Raw genomic sequence first — 20,796 nt, 5'->3', positions numbered from 1 at the left:
TCCACAGGTAACATGGTACAAAAATGGCGAGGAAATCGACACATCCGATCGGTTCTACACGCAGAATGTCGAGAGGACCTCAGACCCTGTCGGCGACAGACAAATCCAAGAGGAAAAACTCGTCGCCACTCTGACAGTGACGTCTGTCAGGAGAGATTCCGTCTTCTCCTGTCGAATTGACAGCGACCCTCCCGACCAGACGGACATGCCTGTGAAAGTCCTGGGTTAGTTAGAAAAGTTATTTGCTTCTAAAAAGTTAGAAGAGCGGTTTAACCTGTTTAAATCTACAGATTTGTTTGAAAGTAACTTTTATGTGTTTAATTCAAAACCTTTAGGCTGAAGATATGGTAACTGTAGGATTAACACACTCATTTTGAATGAAACTTTGGTGAGACTTTGTTTCTTTAAACCAAAACGTTTTGTAAAAGCGTTTGCATTAAGTGGTAAGTACTTTTTACTTAATTGTAAATGCTGTCTGTGAATAGTTATTATTTCATTTTCATATTCTTGGCGTATGTTTAATTAGACAACACTGCGACTTGAAATTCATTAATGAATAAATCACTATCTTTTTGATAAGGAGAATAGTGTCTATAATTGTGTCAATATGGTGATCTTCTTAAAGAAACAATTTGTCCTGAATTCGACACTCCTGCCACATTGATAAGCATTCTTTGTTGTGCTTTATTTTACTTCTTAAATGTTTGTTAATTCCTTTCTATTTACTTAGTTTTATTTATTGTTCCTTCACTTCGTTTGTCTAATTTTAAATATGGGTATCTTTGGCTCGTCTAATAATAATAATAATAATAATAATAATAATAATAATAATAATAATAATAATAATAATAATTCTGGTGGAGTTTACAGAATCATGCACGTAGTTACATAATGCTTACAGGGTGTTAGAAAAATTTGAAACATCTGAAACAAACAGTGAAAATATTCACCATTTTTCTACTCTGTCTCTGTCTCTCTCTAGCCTCAGCCATTTTTAAAGACTCTGTAGACTTAAAAAAGAAAAACAAACACTATTCTTCTTCTTCTTTCTCTCAGTGCCTCGCGTGGAATCTCTGACCACGGATCCGGACAAGGACATCGTGGAATACGGCCAACCCTTGGCCATCACTTGCGTGGTCTCAGGCACCGATTCGGAGGTGAGTGTCAATGTTTTATTTGATTGATTTGTCGCGCGGTTAATCTGGCGTTGCTGTGAGGGAGGCTGGTCGATAAATAGTCATGTAAAGACGAGGAACTGTTCGGTTGCTGAAGATAATATTTCTGGAGAGAAAATGAGGACGATGACGTTCATTTTGTATAACTCGAAGAATTGAATAATGAATTAATGGATCATATTTTAATAATTATGTAGAATAGTTAAATGTGATTTCTAGTTTCCAAATAGTGAAATGTGTTATGGGAATCATTTCAAAACACAATAAGAAATCTATTGATATTCATTTAGCTTGCACCAATGAGTATAATTTGAGTTATTTAGTCTAACATGACTCTAAAAATAGTTATTCTTCAGGCAAGCTTTTCCCATACCCCCCCAAAGTGGAATATAAGGCTCACACTTTGACCTCACTATGACCTCTGCACAAGAATAAATACACACAATTCTGATGCTACACTATAGAGCGCCTCAGACTGGCTGGCTGCAACCTCCGGTCAGTTACCAAGCCGTCCATTCTATTCAGACTACTTCTTCATCATCTTCTTCTTAATGTTTTTCCTTCCAGATCCTTTGGTTGAAAGACGGATCGAAGCTGGCCTTTGGCCCACACACTCCTGGAAGGGAGATCTACGCGTCGGCTGAGGACGCCAATAGATTCGGATCTACTGTCTACATCGAGTCGATGACGTTCAGAGACAATGGACATTACGTTTGCTACATTCCAGGCGCTTCCAGGAACATCCTTATCAACATCGAAGGTTGGTTTCTGAGGCACAAGGCTCTACAAGAGCTTATTCATTCTCATTTTAAAAAGATGTTCTTTCTTGTTACTTTGGGTTTTAAATATAGAGCATCAATTAATGTTTATATCATCAGATACTTTTCGGGCAGGTTTCATAGTTGGTTCGAGAAAATAGTAGATGTTTAATTAATTTGGCCAAATTTGCCTGGATTTTTTGGATCTTGAAATAAAGTTGTTTACGATTCATTGTGTCTATGGTTTGTTTAGGATCTATAACCCTTTCACCTAAAGTGAAAAATATTAACTGTTCAATTTATATATATATCTTTACAAACTGTATATTTTTTGTGCATGATAGATTGATAGCTAGCTAGAGAGAGAGAGAGAGAGAATTCCATGATTTAAGCCTGAAGGATTAACTCGAGTTTATTCCCAAGGACGCACTCCGAGGCTCCTCGGAGTCACAGGAGGAGACTTCTTCGAGGACGAGACGCTGGTACTTCGGTGCAGTATGCAGTATCTGAGGCATTCTCAGGTAAATAGAAGGTTATAGCCTCTGTCTAGCTCCTTTTGGCTTTACCACACACACACACACACACACACACAACATCTATCTGTAACCAACCACTACCCTTAACCCTTTAGAGGTCATGGCTCCAAGGATCATTGTTTACCTTTTTGACTCAGCAAACATTTTTAAGATGTTCATGGCCCCGCTGAGTTTCCCAGCTCCTTTTGACTTGGCCATGAATCAAAATGCACACACACACACGCACTAACACACACACATTCACAAATTCACAAACATATAATTTATAACCAACTACCTGCCTTTGACCCTTTAGAGGTCTTGGCTCCAAGGATTATTGTTCACCCTTTGGCCTCAGCAAGCATTTTTAGGATGTTCATGGTCCCATGGACTTTTGTGCCTTGGCTGCCACCAACCAAAATCATCTAAGAACCAGGTTAAAGCTTCACTGCTTAGGTCAACACGGGCAAAACTGATTTATCTGGAAGTGGTCATTAGTGGTTTCTTTTTCATGGGATTGAATCCAGGTTTCCAGCTGTTGAGGCTAGGTTTGGAATCACTGTGTATTATGTATGCAACTAGAAATTGCATGTATGCATTGACAGTTTCACCATTATCATCATCATCATAGCAACAGTAATGATAAGTACACCTCAACTGAACAGACATCAGCTTAGTGGACTTCTGTACTTATCAACGACCATATTATGATTATTTCTTCATCTTTTATCATTTTGGATGTGATATACTTTTTTCATATATCTCTTAAATTGAATGTTAAGTGCCAAGTACAGTAAATTTAGGATAGGAACCAACGTGGAATTGCTGTTAACTGTAAGATATCTGGAAAATAATGACCCTTCTTTCCTTCCAGCTTGTTAAGTTAAAGTGCTACATAGTAATGGCCCTTTTCCTTCCAGCCTGTTAAGTTAAGGTGCTACTTACAGTAGTCATGGACCTCATTTCCTTCCAGCCTGGCAACTTCCGGTGGCAGTACGAGGGGGCCGAGCTCGACCCAAACTTCTTCCAGGTCAAGGAGTACCAAACCGAGTACAACGTCACTGTTCACGAGCTGTCGGTCCCAAAAGCAAACGAAGACAACTCCGGGACTTACGAGTGTATAACCCCGTACGGGACGGCCTCCATATCGGTCAACATGTTCGGTACGTGGATGGAGTGACTTTGCTGTTCATCTGGCTGGTGAGGGCTGTGGGGTGACTTTGATGTGTATCTGGATGGAGAAGGCTGTGGGGAGTAGTTTTGTATACAGTGAACTTTATGACTGCAGTAAAGCCTTAAGCTTTGTGGAATTTTCGAGATTAATGTCGTATCAAAATGAAATAGTGAGACCAATATGAAAAATCGGTAAATAGGTAGTCTATCATACTGATTAATAGACTTAAACCAAGTAAAACTAGAAAAAAATAAAGATTAAAACAGTTATACTGATAGAGGATTGAATTACACCTCTAAGCTACAGTAGATTAGCTCAAAGCTAATCAGTGCCTGAACCATGGTCTCTAAATACTCAATTTCACCCGGAAAAATATTCTGTATACACTCATACTTTGGGTTACGAGGAGGGATAATTAAGTTTTAGACTTTGTTGTGCATTCTGAGTAAAGATGACACTGGTCTTTCAGATTGTTTTTGACTCCTGGGTCAGAGTTTCTCATGGAAGTGCACAAAACACTTCTATACAATGTCCAGAACTGTACAGTCTAGCCCAGTGAAGCATGAATATGGGTGAATGCACAGAAGTCCTGCAGTTTTAACAAATGCTAGCAACTAAAGAAAGGATTCAGGTGACACGTGGAACAGAACCTCATAAAATCACATATTTACATATTCTCCATTTACTTTCCAGTGCCCCCATCCCTCGGGGAACCTCTGCCTTCTGAGGTCCGAGTCAGAGAAGGTGATACCATACAGGTATCTTGTAAAGCAGTTGGATCCCCCCCACCCATCATCACTTGGGAGAAGAGGATAGGTAAGTTTATGAAGAAGAAGAAGAGTAGAAGTTTGTTGACATAGTAAATTCATTCCTTTGTCTTTTTATTCATCTCCACTGCTATCCCTATGCTAAGGGGTTGGTTGCTCTGATGCGTCTTCTCAAACTATTTCTGTCGAAAGCATCCTCTTCCGCTAAGACTTTCTTCTTCAGGTCCTCCTTCCCTTTATCATGCCATCTAATCCTTTGCCTCCCTCTTGACCTTCTACCCCTGACAGGTCCCACCCAAGCCCTCTTCATTCCCTCCTCCTCACTCACCCTTACCTCATGTCCAGACCATCTCAGTCTCAACTCGCACGCACAGCAAGATTCCTAAAATCCACCTCAGCATCCTCCTGTTCCTCCTTTCTTCTTAATGTCAATGTCTCATTCATTCCTTTGTCCCATTGATTAAATCTTTGTTATGGACTCATTCGTCCCTGTTTGGGCAAAAGAAGGGCATTTCATCTTTAGCCTCCCTCCACGACGTCATATCTCGACCCTATTCTTCCCATCCTCTAGGTGGCGTTTGTGTTTCTCTCTTTCTACAGGTATTATTTCAGTCACTGCTATTGTGAGCTCGAGGGAAGAATTCCCATTTACAGGCGGCATTGATCATCTGTCATGTCACCTCTTCCCACTTCCACCTTCTGGGAATTGGTAACCACTGAACGGTATAGTTCCGTGACCCATTTCTCTCTCTCTACTGCCAAGCTGTGGAATTTTTTCATGCCTCTGTTCCCCTGACTCTGATAAAGGTCACGAGGTAATTCTATGTAATCCCTAGCCCTTCGTTGTCCCTTCTTCGAGCCTGGGCTAGTAAAAGGCAATTTAAACTGTCCTTTCAAAAGTGGAAACAACAGAACTCTAATTTTAGCTTCGTGTTGACCCCAACAAGGAACCGCCACCGAAAAGTGGGTGCCGGTGGACAACGCAGGCGGGGTCGAAGTCGGTGCCAACGGCGAACTGAGGATACCTGCAGCGTCGATGGGCGACTCCGGTAATTACAGGTGCGCCGCTCAGAGCGAGGCCGGTTCCTTCCTGGCTGATGTGATTGTCAACGTCATACGTAAGTCGAGGTTTTAGTTTTCTCTTTGTATGTTTTAACTTTCTGTCACTGAATTGTAATAATATATATATATATATATATATATATATATATATATATATATATATATATATATATATATATATATATATATATATATATATATATATATATAGTTTATTATTGATTTCAGTATGAAAATTTTAACGTCGTATAAAATGAACAATGATTGGTGAAAAATCCTGTCCAGTATATTTTTTTAAATTTCTACTGACTTAAAAGATATCTACATCACTGATAAGTCTTTGGACTCTACTTTTTGCCTTAGAGGAATTACAAGAAGTAGAAAGCTGCTTTGATGAGAATTATCCTGAAATTATGCTGTGTATATTAAAGCTTTCTCCCTTTTGGCAAAGAGAGAGAGAGAGACAGAGAGAACCTACCAAAGGACCCTATTCACTGATTTGGTTTGAAGTTTCTGTTTTCCACGAATCTTACAGGCGCTGGACCCGAAGTGTTTGACATCATAGCCCCTCCGATTGTTATCGTAGGGGACAACTTCACAGTCCAGTGTACAGTGATTAACTGGGATGGAGAGGTAAGTTTCATTTATATATATATACTGTTTATCAATTTCATTTTGTAATGATGAAGGGAGGTGGAGATGGTTTGGACATGTCCTTCGCACAACCCTTGGGAGATATAGTGCATGATAGTGTCTGCTGAACTTCTGTGAGCACCAGAATAGTTGGAACACCAAGACCTACTTGTATGTGAATTGTAGGAAGGGAGGCTGGGTGAGTGGAGATTCGTGGAAGACAAAGAACAGGAAAAACATGAGTGGAGGAATTTAACAGAGATGATGATGATAATTATGATATATTTATTAATTTATTAATCAGTTTTTAAGGGGTCTTCTTGGAGTTTCACAGACTTTATGAAATTGATGTATTTCCAGTGACTTATGAAATCGTTTTTGGATTAATTTTTACTTCACTGTGTCTTTCTTTGATGCTTAACACTTCATTTCATCTTTTCTTCAGTCAACACACACACACACACACACACACACACACACACACACACACACAATCGTTTCCCTCAACTCGATTGAACAGCATTAAATTCATCTCCTTATAGCCTTTGCATTAAATTAGCTCTGTGTATTTTTATTATTATTTCATTAAAAGTTTTAGGTGCATGCTACACTTCAGAGCATGAAGCATCAACTCAGTATCACTCTGTGCTTCTGGCTTCAACGAAAAGAGCTTCATGAAGCCAAGCTTCAGTCTGTTTCTTACCAATAACTTGTTTTCTGTTCAGTAAATTACACATAATAAATACAATTACATTTCTGTTCACCACACTTCAGTAGATTTATATCCTCAAGCTGGTATCAGGTCCACTTCTTTTACTTCAGCAACTTACACTTCCCTTCGTAACACTTCGAGTAAATCTACTTCTGCAGGTTGACTTCAAGTTCCACAAGGCATCCGTGAACTCCCTGGACAACAGCCGGTACCAAGTGGACTCCTACCCAACGGAGGAGGGCATGACTCAGGTCTATCTCACCATTAAGGACGCCACTTTGGAGGACGCTGGCCCCTACAGTTGCAATGCCGGGGCTTATGCCTCTTCGTCTACCGTTGTAGAGGTACATGGTAAGTGTAATGTGCATATTTTGTTTTAGAATGAAGCGGTTTAAGGGACTTGGCAATGGCTCTAGGGGGTGCCAACGGTGGTGGTTGACTGTACTTATTGGGGTGCCAACTCTGGGCTGACTATTAGGGGGACCAGCTGTGGGTTGAATGTGTTTTTTTGGGTGCCAACTCTGGGTTGACTGTACTTTTTGAGGTGCCAACTCTGGGCTGACTGTACATGTTGGAGTGCCAACAATGGGCTGACTGTACTGATGTTGGGGTACCAATAATGGGCTGACTGTACTGATGTTGGGGGTGCCAACTTTGGGCTGACTGTACATTTGTGGGTGCCAACTCTGGGCAGACTACTTTATGGGTGCCAACTATTCTTAGGGTTTTGCTTTACTGGCAAAAATATTCTAACTTTCCTGACAAGTGCATTCAGAAACTTTTCTAGCAAAGAATTCTACAGCTTCTGTGGTAAGAATATTTTATAAATTTATGGCAAGGAAATTATAAAGTCTCTGACGTGGGCATTATATAACTTCTGGCAAGGAAATTCTATAGTTTTTCAGATAAGGACCTTTTGTACCTTTTGGCCACTGATATTTCAAAGTCTGGTTGTACAAATCTGTTTTACCAAAGGTATGTTTTGGCTTTTCTGCATTCCTTTTATTATCAACAAGATTATTCTGTAGCTTCTTTCACAAGGAAAATTCTGTAGCACGACCACAGGAGATGGGACTTCACACGACACATCAATATTCACTGAGGACCTCTCCATTTCAGACCGTCCTGCAGAAGTCCTGGACATTTTTGCCTCTCCAGCAATCACAGGAAGGGACTTCTTTATCACCTGCATCGTGCTCAACGGACCCAATAAGGTATCACCTGTAATTCATTCATTTTCAGCATTAATTAAACGACATGTGTCTACCTGATTGGATCAGGGAGTTACCTGTTCCCACAGTCACTGAAAATTATAGAAATTATTTTGTTATTAGTTTTGCAAAGAAGTGTCACGACTGGTTTTGTAATGTCTTTGCTCAAAAAAGTATTTATTTATTTATTGTCTGTTAATTAATATTATTATCCTCACACAGTCAGATTCTTATATTTATCCTTGCTATTGATTTCAGTTATTATGAATATCTCAACTGTAGATATTGCAATTATACTGAAGCCCTAATACTTAAATACGAATGAGGAGTCATCAGAATTTGCTTAAGTAATTATAAATTGTTTCTTCTTCTTCTTCTTCTTCTTCTTCTTCTTCTTCTTCTTCTTCTTCTTCTTCTTCAACAGGTCAGCTTTCATAAAGATGGGGTCCAGCTCCCAGAGCACGAAGGCTCAAGATATACCGTCCAGTCCACAGTCTCCTCCCTGGAAGAGATGACCCACATTCTGAAGGTGACCTCAGCTAGGGCAGCTGACCAGGGTGTCTATGAATGTGTGGCTGACGAATTAGGAAGAAGTTCGTTGAGCCTCGTTGTGGAAGGTTTGTATAGTGAGTCAGGTCTTGTTTGTCAGTGTTTGAATACTGGGATACTGAGGAGTCATTCGTCGGGGGTTAAACCTATTCACCGTCAAAATCTTTTATTTCACAGCTGCCAAAGATGAAGTCCTGAGCGTAGAGGCGTCCTCAGCCATCATAGGACGAGATTTCAACATCACCTGCACAGTGAAAGAGTGGGACGGAGAGGTGAGACTAGATCCATTAGTAATTGTGTCTTCGAACCCCTGAAGGGGCGTTGCAGTGTAGACCCCATTTGTGTCGAGAATGATTCTGTTCCCTAGGGATATATCTTGACTAGTTTTTTGGTATATGACATCTGTCCCGTGTGCAGCCAACTTGTATTCTTAAATATTAATCTCATTATCCATCCAGGATTGTGTCATAAATGTCTTAAACTCTAATATCTTAAGGGATGCTTGTTTGAGCAAGAGTCCGTGCTGGCACAAGATCACCCTAGGTCACCTTAATCTGAAACAACGATAAAAACATCCTGGTTGATGTGACATTTTTAGTAACACTCTCACTGTTTCTGAGAAAGTCAGTCTGCTCAGACATTTGCTTAGAATTATTTTCTCTGCACCAGCCAAGATTGTTTCCAGTGTCTTTGGGGACACTGCATGTTAGGTATTCTCCATAATCAGTCTGAACCATGTCTTGAAGACATAACACTGAGTCCGAATGTTTATGAGACTATTTTGGGTGATGTTTTCACTGTTGTTAATCTAATGTACACCCAGTTTATTGCAATATAATTACTCACTGGGGGAAACTATTTTCGCATCATTCATACTACTGTTACCAAAGTCAACGTGTATTCATTTCCTTTTGTGTACTATGTCCCCAGCACAACTGACAACTAAATATTCCTGTGTTATTATTATTATTATTATTATTATTATTATTATTATTATTATTATTATTATTATTATTATTATTATTATTATTATTATTAAGCAAGACAATAACATTTTAAGGGAAGCGATTATCCTAGAATCTTGGTACCGAAGGATTTCAAACTTTTATTGAATTTGTATCTTTATGCATATAGCCACCATTCCCAAGCCTTTGCAATTTTGTGGGCATTGATTACATAGCAATCACTGTATGTAAGATGTTAAAACTGTGTTGACATTTAACATTTGAGAATTAACAATGTTTAATTTCATATTATTCGTTTGCAGAAAAGGAGAAGTTCGGGGGAGTCCATATTGCATTGACAGCATTTTAATTTAGCTAATTACCATTATTAAAATGAAGCTCAAAACCATTTTCCCCACCGTGAAAGGTTCTAACCCCGAACCTCAATTCATTTTCTAGCTCTGGGCGTTCAACTGAACCCCTTGCATGTAGCACGAATGGTGAAATAAGCTATCATCTTTGAAGTTCAGTTAAACAGCTTGTTTACATCGCGAGATGCACCAATTCCAACCTCTCCTCAGGTCACCTTCATCCACAACAACGTCGTCGTCGACAGCAACAAGGACTGGAGGTACGATGTCCACACTCAGTCTCTGGAAGCTGGTGACAACGTGGTCGTCCACACTCTTGTTGTTTCTGGTGTGACAGAGAACGACTCTGGGACCTACGAGTGCTACACGACCCCTCAGACATACCGGAGCGTCGAAGTGACGGTTTGGGGTGAGTCTGCTTTGATGGATATTCAAGTTTCTGTGCTTTTTTGAAAGTAAGGGTACCAAGGCAGTTAGATCAGGCCTGCTAGGTGTTGATTGTCATTCTTCTAGAGAACTGGACAACCAGATTTGTCAAATGGCATAGAAAACAGCCAAAAGTTGGGAAGTATGTGGAAATATGCTCAAAATAAATACGCATCATAAAATGAACAAATAAATGCTAGTTTGGTGTAAAGTTGGTGTGAGACAAGGGGTCTTTATGTTTGTGAGGCTGGTTAATGCTATCACTGATGGAACTGTCTAAATATTCAGAGAAAGGATACATGTTGCAAAGATGCAGGGAGAAAGGGGATAACATATCGACTCTGGAGTGGCTGATGTTAGCAGATTTTGTAGCACTGACTGGGGATGGAGTAAGGATGACAGTAAGAATGGTAGATGAATTTAAATACTTTATTCATCCTATATGGGAGAAATGTAAAGGATGATGGTAGGATGAAAGCAGAGGTGAGTCAGAATAAATAGTGAGTCACAGATCTAAAAGGTCTAGGATGTAAAGTATGGAGAGATTTGGGTATATGGAGAGATGGTTGAGCCAAGTGTCCATTATGGAAGCTATGGACTTTGAAAGCTAGAGGCAAGAAATGTTAACTCATAAAATCGGGCAATATGGGCTGGAGTGTTTGAGAAGGAGAGGGAGAGTATGATGACAAGACGAAGCCAAAGAAGTACTAGAATGAAAGGGCTTCAGCGTTCGCTAAACGATAGATAATTTATAGGGTAGAGGTGAGTGGCGCAATGTGTAAGCAGTTTAACATGATGTTGGTGATCCGGCTGTGTAACTATATGAAGTAGCAGGTGTTGAGGATGTTTTCTAGACAGGATTCCTTTCTTAATTTAGCAATTAAGGATAAACAGGAAAGTGATCCTTATCTTGTAATACCTCTGGAGGCAAGAAGAAGAAAAAGGGTCGCAGGGCTTGCAACCTCATCCCTGAAAGATTTGCCAAAAAGCTGAAAGCCTGTTGTTCTCCATTTTTTTGTTTACAGGTTTGTGATAGTGATAAAATACATATTATTATTATTATTATTATTCAGGAGATGGACCCTATTCATATGGAACAAGCCCACCAAAGGGGCCACTGACTTAAAATTGAAGCTTCCAAAGAATATTAAGGTGTTCATTAGGAAGAAGTAAGAGGAAGTAAAGGGAAATACAGAAAAAGAGATAACACTTATTAAAAACGAAAAAAAATAATTAATAAATAGATAAAAATGTATTAAAATTCAAGAAGAATAGTATTAGGGTAGTAATGCATCGCATCTTCGCTTGAACTTCTGAAGAAGTTCCAACTGCACGACATATTGCATCACCCTGGCGTTTGTGACGCCAGAGTGTGATATCCAGTCATTCGGTTAATCAGTGCATCGTGTTCCAGACCTTGTGGAGGTGGACCTCGAACTTACAGTGAAAGATCGACCGAATTGGAGGGATTCTCCGATCCCCATCAACTGTCGAGTGGATGGCGTCGATCCAGACTCAGTGGTGAGCTGATTCAATTGAGTGGCCTTCTTCTTCTTCTTCTTTTTTTCTTCTTCTTCTCTTTTATTTTATTACCTTTCGAAAGAGGTGTCCACACTGATTCGTATCTCCGTGTGTCATCTTGGGTCATTCTCACTGGAGTAGTTTCATTCTTTATTTGTCTTTGGGGTCACAATACTGTTCATTTCGAGTAAAGGAATCGACCTTCAAATGGAATGCCTTTGGGGAGCTTCAATTGAATTTCAACAGATGTTTAATATTTAAATTAAAGTCATGGCGAGCGTATGTTTCTTTTTATATTCATGTATTTTAGGATGCAACCAACTATTTAAGAATAAAGATACCATCCCAATATTTGTAAGATATCAAAATAGTTTGCCGTGTTATCATACTACAATAATTTTCATCCTCGAATTGTCTGTAAACTAGACTGAACTCGAAACGCTTCTTCTCACTTGTAGAAGTAAGGAATTCAAGCAAAGATTCCACTGTAATAATTACTCTTTTAATTTATCACTTCCCCACCATCACAATTGAAATTTAGGTATTGAGTCCCAAGTTTATATAGAAATATCACGATGAATTACAGTCACGTAAATGGAATTATATGTAGTCTAGAATGCTTTGAAACTCTCCAAGTTGTAGGGTTTTTGCGACAGTTTTCAAAGATAATACGACTTAGTTTTTAAAAATTTATTAATAAATATGTATGCCAATTGTAACCTAATGCATGTCACTAATAACTCTGGTTATTTTTCTGGAAACGAAAAACATATTGAAGTAATTTGGTTCCATTTTTAAATGATGTTGTACAAAGTTGAATGAATGTTTGTGGTAAACATCGAGTTTTCAGTTGCATGAAACCTAGGAGTCACCAGGTAGCTTTGTCCAGTCATTTTAGGAACAGAAATTAATTTAAAATGATATTAAATACACAGAATTTAATCAGTGTAATTGTCTGATGTAATGTTACTAATTTAACAAGATAATTTCTCATCATCTCCCCATCAGACGGTCCTATTCTCACATTTCGACAACCCCCAAGTGTCCATCCAGAACCGCACTAAGATGGCGACCTCAGATCATCTAGTCAACATTGCCATCAGTGAGAACGAACCCAGGATAGCGGGTTCGTTTAGCACGACCTTCACCCTCGGGTTCTACACTCTCAGCTCTGACCTGTCTGGCATCTGGTCATGCCAGGTCATGCTACCTAGTGGCCACATACTGGGTGACGATACCCTCTACTTGGAAATTGAGGGTATGTTTAGTTAGACGCCTCTGTCTTGTTATTGTTCATGGTACTTTTATGACGTCATGTTTGTTATTATATTTATCATAACCTTCCTGCCTTAATGCCTCTTTCATCTCCTTCCCCTGCCATCCCCCCATCACTTTCTTCCCCCATCCCCATCCCCAACACAATACCCAACACACCCCGTTTCCCCAACACAACCCCGTTTCCCCAATGCAATCCCCAACACAACCACGTTTCCCCAAAACAATCCCAACACAACCCTGTTTCCCCAACACACCCCGTTTCCCCAACACAACCCTGTTTCCCCAACACACCCCCTTTCCACAACACAACACGTTTCCCCAACACAACCCTGTTTCCCCAACACAACCCCGTTTCCCAACACAATCTCCAACACAACCCCGTTTCCCCAACACAACCCCACCCAAAACAATCCCCAACACAACCCTGTTCCCCCAACACACCCCGTTTCCACAACACAACTCCGTTTCCCCAACACGACCCCGTTTCCCCAACACAATCCCCAACGCAACCCCGTTTCTCCAACACAATCCCCAACACAACCCTGTTTCTCCGACACAATCCCCAACACAACCCCGTTTCCCCAACACAATCCTCAACACAACCCCGTTTCTCCGACACAATCCCCAACACAACCCCGTTTCCCCAACACAATCCTCAACACAACCCCGTTTCTCCGACACAATCCCCAACACAACCCCGTTTCCCCAACACAGAACCACCGGAATTCGTGGAGAAAATCCCGGAGGAAGTCCAGGTTGACAGCGACCAGGACCTGGTGTTAAATTGCTCCACCAGAGGGTCGCCAGAGGTCGTCGTCTCTTGGCACAATGCCGGTATTCCAGAGCCCATTGAGGTAAGAGAGAGAGAGTCCTGGAGTTTAAACGTCTTATTTCCTATCTCATATCTGTGATGGATTCCACACTTTCTCCACAGTCGTCCGTGGTCCGTTTCATACTTGTTCGTGTTTCGTACTGGAGTGGAATGGGGTCTTCATTCACCTCCTCTTCTTCTTCCTCCCGTGGATGGTGTCTGGAACTTTCTCTATTTCTTCTTCTTTGCAATTTGGTAATCTAAGCTTCCTTCAGTGTACTTTTGCAATCGTCTGTTTCATGTTTATTTTAGTTAGGTTTCGTCTTTGTTTAATTCCATCAAGTATTTGAGTTAAATAGAATTTTCACACGTTTATTGTAGTCTCGGAGATGACGTATTCAACTTTAGCTCATATATTATTACAATTATCACTAAAAATTAACAAGCATTCATATGGGACAAGTCCAGGAAGTCATTAACTAGTGAAGAATGCATAAAAAAATCAACCAAGAGGTTAATTTATGCAAATACAATCATCCATTTACAGGGGAAGAGTTCATTGCACGATGCTTTCTAGTAAAGTCTTGATCTTATGGTGATCTATAAACCCATACTGTGAAAATAATTGTAATACAAGAGAGGATCGAGATGGCTAGTCCCCACTTCTTGGAGCCTGGAACAAAGTACTATCATTTTGCATTCTTGTATAGGGGCCAGTTGTGTGAGAAGCTATCTCTGGGCTGGACGACGGCATGTCTAAAAAGGGTGTTTATTGTTCATAGACTATCATTGGTAAATACAGAAAATGTAAATGGGTCTAATTTTCACTTTATTAATGTGATGTTGATACAAAATATTACTCTATTCCTGTGCATACAAATTTATGGCGTGGGAGTAGGGTACAAGATCAGCTTTGTTGGAAATTAGCCCCATACACCACTGGCTAAACAATCTATGCCTGTACCAGAGTTGTATTTAGGTTATCAGCATTTCACGGTTGTAAAAGTGGAGAACTGCAACAAGAGTAGAATCATCTGCATTTTGTTTTATCCAATTTCCACTCCGTAGGGGCGCAGTGCCGTCAGTATACCCTCTCACGGTGCACTGTGGGCATTACTTAAGGTTCTCAGCAGCATCTTTTTGACCCATAACTGCAACCCCTTTCATTCCTTTTGCTGTACCTCCATTCATATTCACTTTTTTCCATCTTACTTTCCACCCTCTTCTAACAATTGTTTCATAGAGCAACTGCGAGGTTTAAAACATTTTTACTCTCAATCCCTTTCAGTGCTGAGTGACCTCGTAGGTCCCAGCGCTTGGCCTTTGGCCTAAATTTTAAAGTCCATTCCATTCCTGCCCAATTTCCAGAGCAACAACATTTTGATGACACAATCCAAAGGTCTCAGAACAATAGCAGTTTGTTCTGTAGACAAAGTAGATCAAATTCTTTGAAACATCACCATCGTGACTCTGGTTTTAGTTATTTGGTTGTAAATAACTTTCACAAGAGTAGAATCATCTGCACACTGTTTTTTCCAATTTCCAGAGCAACAACATGGTAAAGACTAAAACCAAGGGTCTCTGAACAGCAATTATTTTACTCTTGACAAAAAAGACCATATTCAGTGAAGTGTCATCACTAATGACTTTGTTATTGGTTGTCTGGATGAGAATAACTTTGACAAGAATAGAATCATCTGCACACTATTTTTTCCAATTTTCAGAGAGACTACATGGTAAAGACTAAAACCAAAGGTCTCTGAACAACAATTAGTTGTCCTCTAGACAAAATAGACCAAATTCACTGAAGCACAATTAAAAAATAGTTCTGTTATTGGTTGCCTGCATGCAAATAGGTCTAAAATGATGTTACAGTGACTGAATTATTAATTAATGATTTCCGCGATGTTTCTCCCTCAGCGTCGCCCGCAGTCTGCCACCCTGTTCATCCCTGCCTTCACGGCCATGGATGCAGGCGACTACTACTGCAGTGCCACTTTCCTCGACAGGGAGATCAGGGCGAAGACGAAACTCGTACTAAGAAGTAAGTCTTTGTGTCAGTCTTAAGACGTTTTAAAAGTAAGGTTTTCTTTATGGTTTTAGGTCATTCAGTCTCTTTCACTTATCATACCCAGCCTCAGTCTTAGAAATCAGGCTTTAATTTATCTAATCTCAAGTCTTTTATTTTGATTTAGACTGTATCACATTTTTTCACTAACTCTTCATTTCACAACTCTCTTAGCCTTTGTAGTCACATTCATCTTTACCCAAATTTAGGCTGGAAACTTAGTCTTCATGCTTTGGATTTAAATTTAAATTTCCTTCAGCCTTTTTGAATACAGTTACCCAAAATACTATTCTTTTATCAGCCCTTTTCAGCCTTCTTTTTGCTAGAGAATCTTTGTGTGCTGTTTCGTTCATTCTCTTCAGAAAATTTCGAATAATCACAGTGTTGACTCTTTTCACACTTTCCTTTAAGCACTGTTATCTTAACAAGATCACTTGATACCGTGAGCATAACTTAATCAAAAGTGGAAATATGTCCACTCCAAGTTTTTATTATGAAAATGATAAGACGAAATGACTGTTCAATAACTAAATGTTACTAACAGGATCAGCTACAGTATACATGTAAAATAGTGCAGATGTGCAGTGAAGGGAAGATAATTGAAATACAAGCATTATCAGAGGCAATTATGATGAAGGCATAAGCAGTGTTCACTCTTATGACAACTAAAGGCTTATGATGTTTGTAATTCTAATCAGAGCTTCATTTTTCAACCATTTGATCAATCTTAGTCTGTTAGAAAACGCCATCTTCTAACCTCTGCAGTGTATTTGAATATTGTTCTCTTCAAGGCTTTATTTTTCATATTATCTGGTAGGCCAACACCGACCTGTATTCTTAAGATGTTGAGCAATGTTCTCCTTGTTCAAGGAATCTGGGATCTTTCTGAGATAGTGACCCCCAAGGGGTTTCGGGGGTCATTATCTAGGATCAATATTTCTTAGGGGCCATTATAAAGATATTTACAGTCTTTTGTTTATGTTTTTACGGTAATCCCCAAGGGGCTTGTACTAAAAACGTAGCAAAGGTGGATACACACCGGGTTAAAACCCTTGGGGGTCACTATCTAGGAAAGATCCGGAACCTGTGTCAGCAGTGATCCCCCTTGTCAAAGCATTTTATTTTAAAAGAGTTTCACCATGAAAAGTTTGATTCTATAGCCTGTCTAAGCTTATACTTTTCTCTCTCACGAGCCCCGAAGCCTCGAGTTGTGTCTGTGACATCGGAGCCTGTCATTCTTGGAGAAAACATTGTTGTCAACTGCTCTGTCTCCTACTGGACTGGACAGGTAAGTGTACCTCTTTTGACAGGTAAAGGGAGCCCCTTTGTTTTTTCCATTACAAACCTGCTCTGTCTTGTATTGGACAAGTGATTGCAGCTACTGCAATCTTTTATAATACTGCATTATTCAAAAATTCAGTGGAAAGTTAACTCGGGAATGTAAACAAAAACAAAAATGATTCACTGCATATTAGAAACCGACTTACGAACAATTCAAGATACGAACGGCCGTCCGGAACGTAACTCATTCGTATGTTGGATGGTGACTGTGTTTTGTTTATTCAGTTACACACTCTCGTACCGGAGTGGACGGGTCAATGCCATATTTATAATTGTACCTCTTGGTAGAGAAAACTACGGAAACGTCAAGGAATAAATGGACTTTGGACAGGTATTATATAATTTATCTGCTGCTACGAAGGAACGCATTCGAGAGATTGAGAAACTGCAGTACAAACTCAGCGGCCTCCAGGCAGCCTCTCTGTTTAAAGAAGTTTTGTTTGAAAGGGGGTCTCCTTCTTCTGAGATATTATTAAGTCCACCCCCAGAATTCGCCGGGTATAGGGACCACACCAAAATCCCCTTCTAAAAACGCTTATAACTACCTATTTTGATAGTTCAAACACCAAAATCCCCTTCTAAAAATGCTTATACCTGCCTATTTGGAAAGTTTTATCATAAGAAATGTATTGAGTCACAAAAATAATATGAAAATACTAATCAGTGAATATTTCTCTATGAACAATTTCACGAATAGCCGAATTTTCCGCGAGTAATGTGGATATACGTTCCACAGAAAAATCCGCGAATAGATTAATCCGCTAATCCAGAACCGCGAATAGACAAGGGTCAACTGTATTATTATTATTATTATTATTATTATTATTATTATTATTATTATTATTATTATTATTACCACTACTTCTCCGTATACCCCCGAACTTCCAACACTGCTCCCACCTCTGAACACCCCTCATCTACAGGTCCTGTTTCTGCACAACTCGGAGTCAGTCGACTCCACGACCCCAAACTCTCGCTACAGCACGAGGAAGAGGTCCCACGGGCGTCGGGAGCCAAACGTAGTCACCCACACCCTCCTCATTAAGGACTCCACCATGAGTGACAACGGCCTGGTCGAATGCTTCATCTCCCTTGACGAGTTCGGCTCGACGAACGTCACTGTCCTGAGTAAATTTCCTTTTACGTTTCGTCTCTTGTTTGATTTTTGTTCAGAGTGGGATTTTGCATGGGTGTGCAGGTGTCAGGGCTTCATGCGAGAAAGGGTAGCGGCCTCATTCCTAATGCACATACAGTAGATGTTTGTGTGTGTGTGTATGTATGACAGGACATCAAGTGGTATTACGGCCTGTATAAATTTTATACTTATTCTTTGTTTATTATTATTAGAAATATCAAATTAAGATTACTCCATATATCATTACCCTCTAAAGAATGTTTTATAAACACTCGTCTATAACAAAACTGAGACATAAGAGTTCTTAATAATTTTAAATTATTACAACAATGACAATTTAATATCAAAGTAAACACCTCTAAACACCAAAATAAAAAAAAAAAAAAAAAGAATTAAGAAAAAGCTCTAAAACTCTTTCTATTTTCTTCAGATAATCATCATCTTATTGACACCAATCTCTCATTCCAGAAGAAGGAGAAGTATATGATGATGACGACGAAGAAGATGAATTTGACTTTGAGAGGGAGCCGGTAACGGTTGAATTGCGAGGCCCTGATTCAGTTCAAGAGGGAGGGACCCTGACACTCACCTGTATTGTAAGCTCAGGTATTCACCAGGTAAGGTTCCCCGTGGAGTTGGTAGGATCACAGGTATTCACTAGATAAGATTCCCTGTGGAGTTGGTAGGATCACAGGTGTTCACCAGGTAAGGTTCCCTGTGGAGTTGGTAGGATCACATCACCAGGTGGTTCCCCATTTGGTAGGATCACAGGTTTCCCAGTGGTCCCCATTTTGATAGTAATATATATATATATATATATATATATATATATATATATATATATATATATATATATATATATATATATATATATATATATATATACACTGTAAATATAAAAAAACATACCTAGAGGAATAAAAAGAATGTCTGCAATGCATATCTCCAAGTTCATCCATAAATGCTTCTTTTGATAAACTACTTAATGTATGCATACATCACATACCTCTAACCCGTCTCCCAGTCCTCGTAGGACGCCATAACCACCATCCCTAATTGCAGGATGTGATTCTGGTCCACGACTCGACTATCCTACACGCCGGAGGCACCAGGATCACCCACGACACTCGTTCGGACGTCGTCACTGATCTGGGACCTGACGGATCCAAGTTCGTCTACCTGACGATTCGGGAGGTTGGTTACTGGGACTGAGACCTCCTGAGTTTGTATTTTGACTATGCACCTTTTATCTCCCTCTTTCACTTACTCTCTAACTTTTTGGATGTGAAGGTCTTTCCTTTCCAATGCCACTTTCACTCTTTTCATCCCTTCCTAGTCCTTTCTCTCTTTCTCTCTGCTGACAGTTTTGGATTGTACTTTCTTTTCACTAAACTACCTCCTTTCATTCTTCAAATGTCCTGATGCATCCTTTCACCTATGCCACAAATTTTACCACTTCTGTGTCTTCCCACATTTCTTGTCCTTGTGCTGCAATACTTAATATACCACTAAAATATAACTTAAACGTCTTTCCATTCATTTGTATTCAACATCCAAACTTCACTTCCATAAAGGAGATGGCTCAGCAATTCTGTCATGCACTCTGACTTTTATTCGATTGATGCAGTTGTCTGCCAGACATGTTGATTCCACATTGCTATCTTCTTTGATTCACCTGTTCTGTAACTTACCAATTTTCTTGTCCTACTTTCACTGGATAAGTTTAAAGCCAAGTATCTGTACTTTCTTCTACTTTTCACACTAACATGCGTCACAACTGTCACAATCACACATACTAAAGTTTTACGTTCACTGGAGCTGTCACATTTAAATGAACTACAACAAGTGCAGAATAGACATAGTTTCTGCTTTTGAGAAAGTGGATGAGGTAAAAAGGAATTTAAATAGAGAAAGAGGTAAGCCCCTCTTTCATTTGTATGATAGTTTAATGCTTTTTAATCTTCAGGTTCAGAGATCAGGCCTAATGGCACTGATAATAATGAAGAGTTAATGAAAATGTATAATTTTTCATACAGGTTACCCGAGATGACAGCGGGAACTATCAGTGTAGCACACTGACCGAACCTCCTGTGGAAACTTTTAAAGAAGTCACCGTACTTTCAGGTGTCCCAGGTAAGTCATGGAGTCAATTTCTTTGTAGTACATGAATGTGTGTGTGTGTGAAAATTCTGCAATGCCATTTTTCCTTTCTTGTTAAATCTGATAAATCATTTTACGTTGTGGGAACCTCTCTTGAAAAGCACTTGCTCTTCTTATATTTTCCTGGAGATCCGAAAAGATTCGTCCAATTTCTTTTCCTTAACTTCTGCTGAGATTGTTTTGAA

At 39.6% G+C, this 20,796-nt stretch overlaps 1 protein-coding gene across 1 annotated transcript in view; it reads left to right on the top strand.

The window, feature by feature from the left end:
* LOC136856259 (uncharacterized) overlaps positions 1-20,796 on the top strand; it is an 89,788-nt gene that overhangs the window by 24,255 nt on the left and 44,737 nt on the right. Inside the window, exons 6-27 of the mRNA XM_067133952.1 lie at positions 8-224; positions 1,057-1,157; positions 1,743-1,935; positions 2,357-2,454; positions 3,422-3,611; positions 4,316-4,438; positions 5,337-5,507; positions 5,987-6,084; positions 6,955-7,147; positions 7,916-8,010; positions 8,432-8,624; positions 8,734-8,828; positions 10,082-10,280; positions 11,712-11,818; positions 12,827-13,076; positions 13,811-13,950; positions 15,828-15,951; positions 17,169-17,263; positions 18,240-18,444; positions 18,920-19,068; positions 19,514-19,645; positions 20,488-20,584. Coding sequence (XP_066990053.1) covers positions 8-224; positions 1,057-1,157; positions 1,743-1,935; positions 2,357-2,454; positions 3,422-3,611; positions 4,316-4,438; positions 5,337-5,507; positions 5,987-6,084; positions 6,955-7,147; positions 7,916-8,010; positions 8,432-8,624; positions 8,734-8,828; positions 10,082-10,280; positions 11,712-11,818; positions 12,827-13,076; positions 13,811-13,950; positions 15,828-15,951; positions 17,169-17,263; positions 18,240-18,444; positions 18,920-19,068; positions 19,514-19,645; positions 20,488-20,584 — 3,265 coding nt within the window. The remainder of the gene's footprint in view (positions 1-7; positions 225-1,056; positions 1,158-1,742; positions 1,936-2,356; positions 2,455-3,421; positions 3,612-4,315; positions 4,439-5,336; positions 5,508-5,986; positions 6,085-6,954; positions 7,148-7,915; positions 8,011-8,431; positions 8,625-8,733; positions 8,829-10,081; positions 10,281-11,711; positions 11,819-12,826; positions 13,077-13,810; positions 13,951-15,827; positions 15,952-17,168; positions 17,264-18,239; positions 18,445-18,919; positions 19,069-19,513; positions 19,646-20,487; positions 20,585-20,796) is intronic.

Source organism: Macrobrachium rosenbergii, chromosome 35 (genome assembly GCF_040412425.1).
Source record: "Macrobrachium rosenbergii isolate ZJJX-2024 chromosome 35, ASM4041242v1, whole genome shotgun sequence".
In the NCBI taxonomy this organism is placed as follows: Eukaryota; Metazoa; Arthropoda; class Malacostraca; order Decapoda; family Palaemonidae; genus Macrobrachium; species Macrobrachium rosenbergii.
The sequence above is the reverse complement of the archived record's forward strand: the minus strand, read 5'-3'. Positions and strand labels throughout refer to the sequence as shown.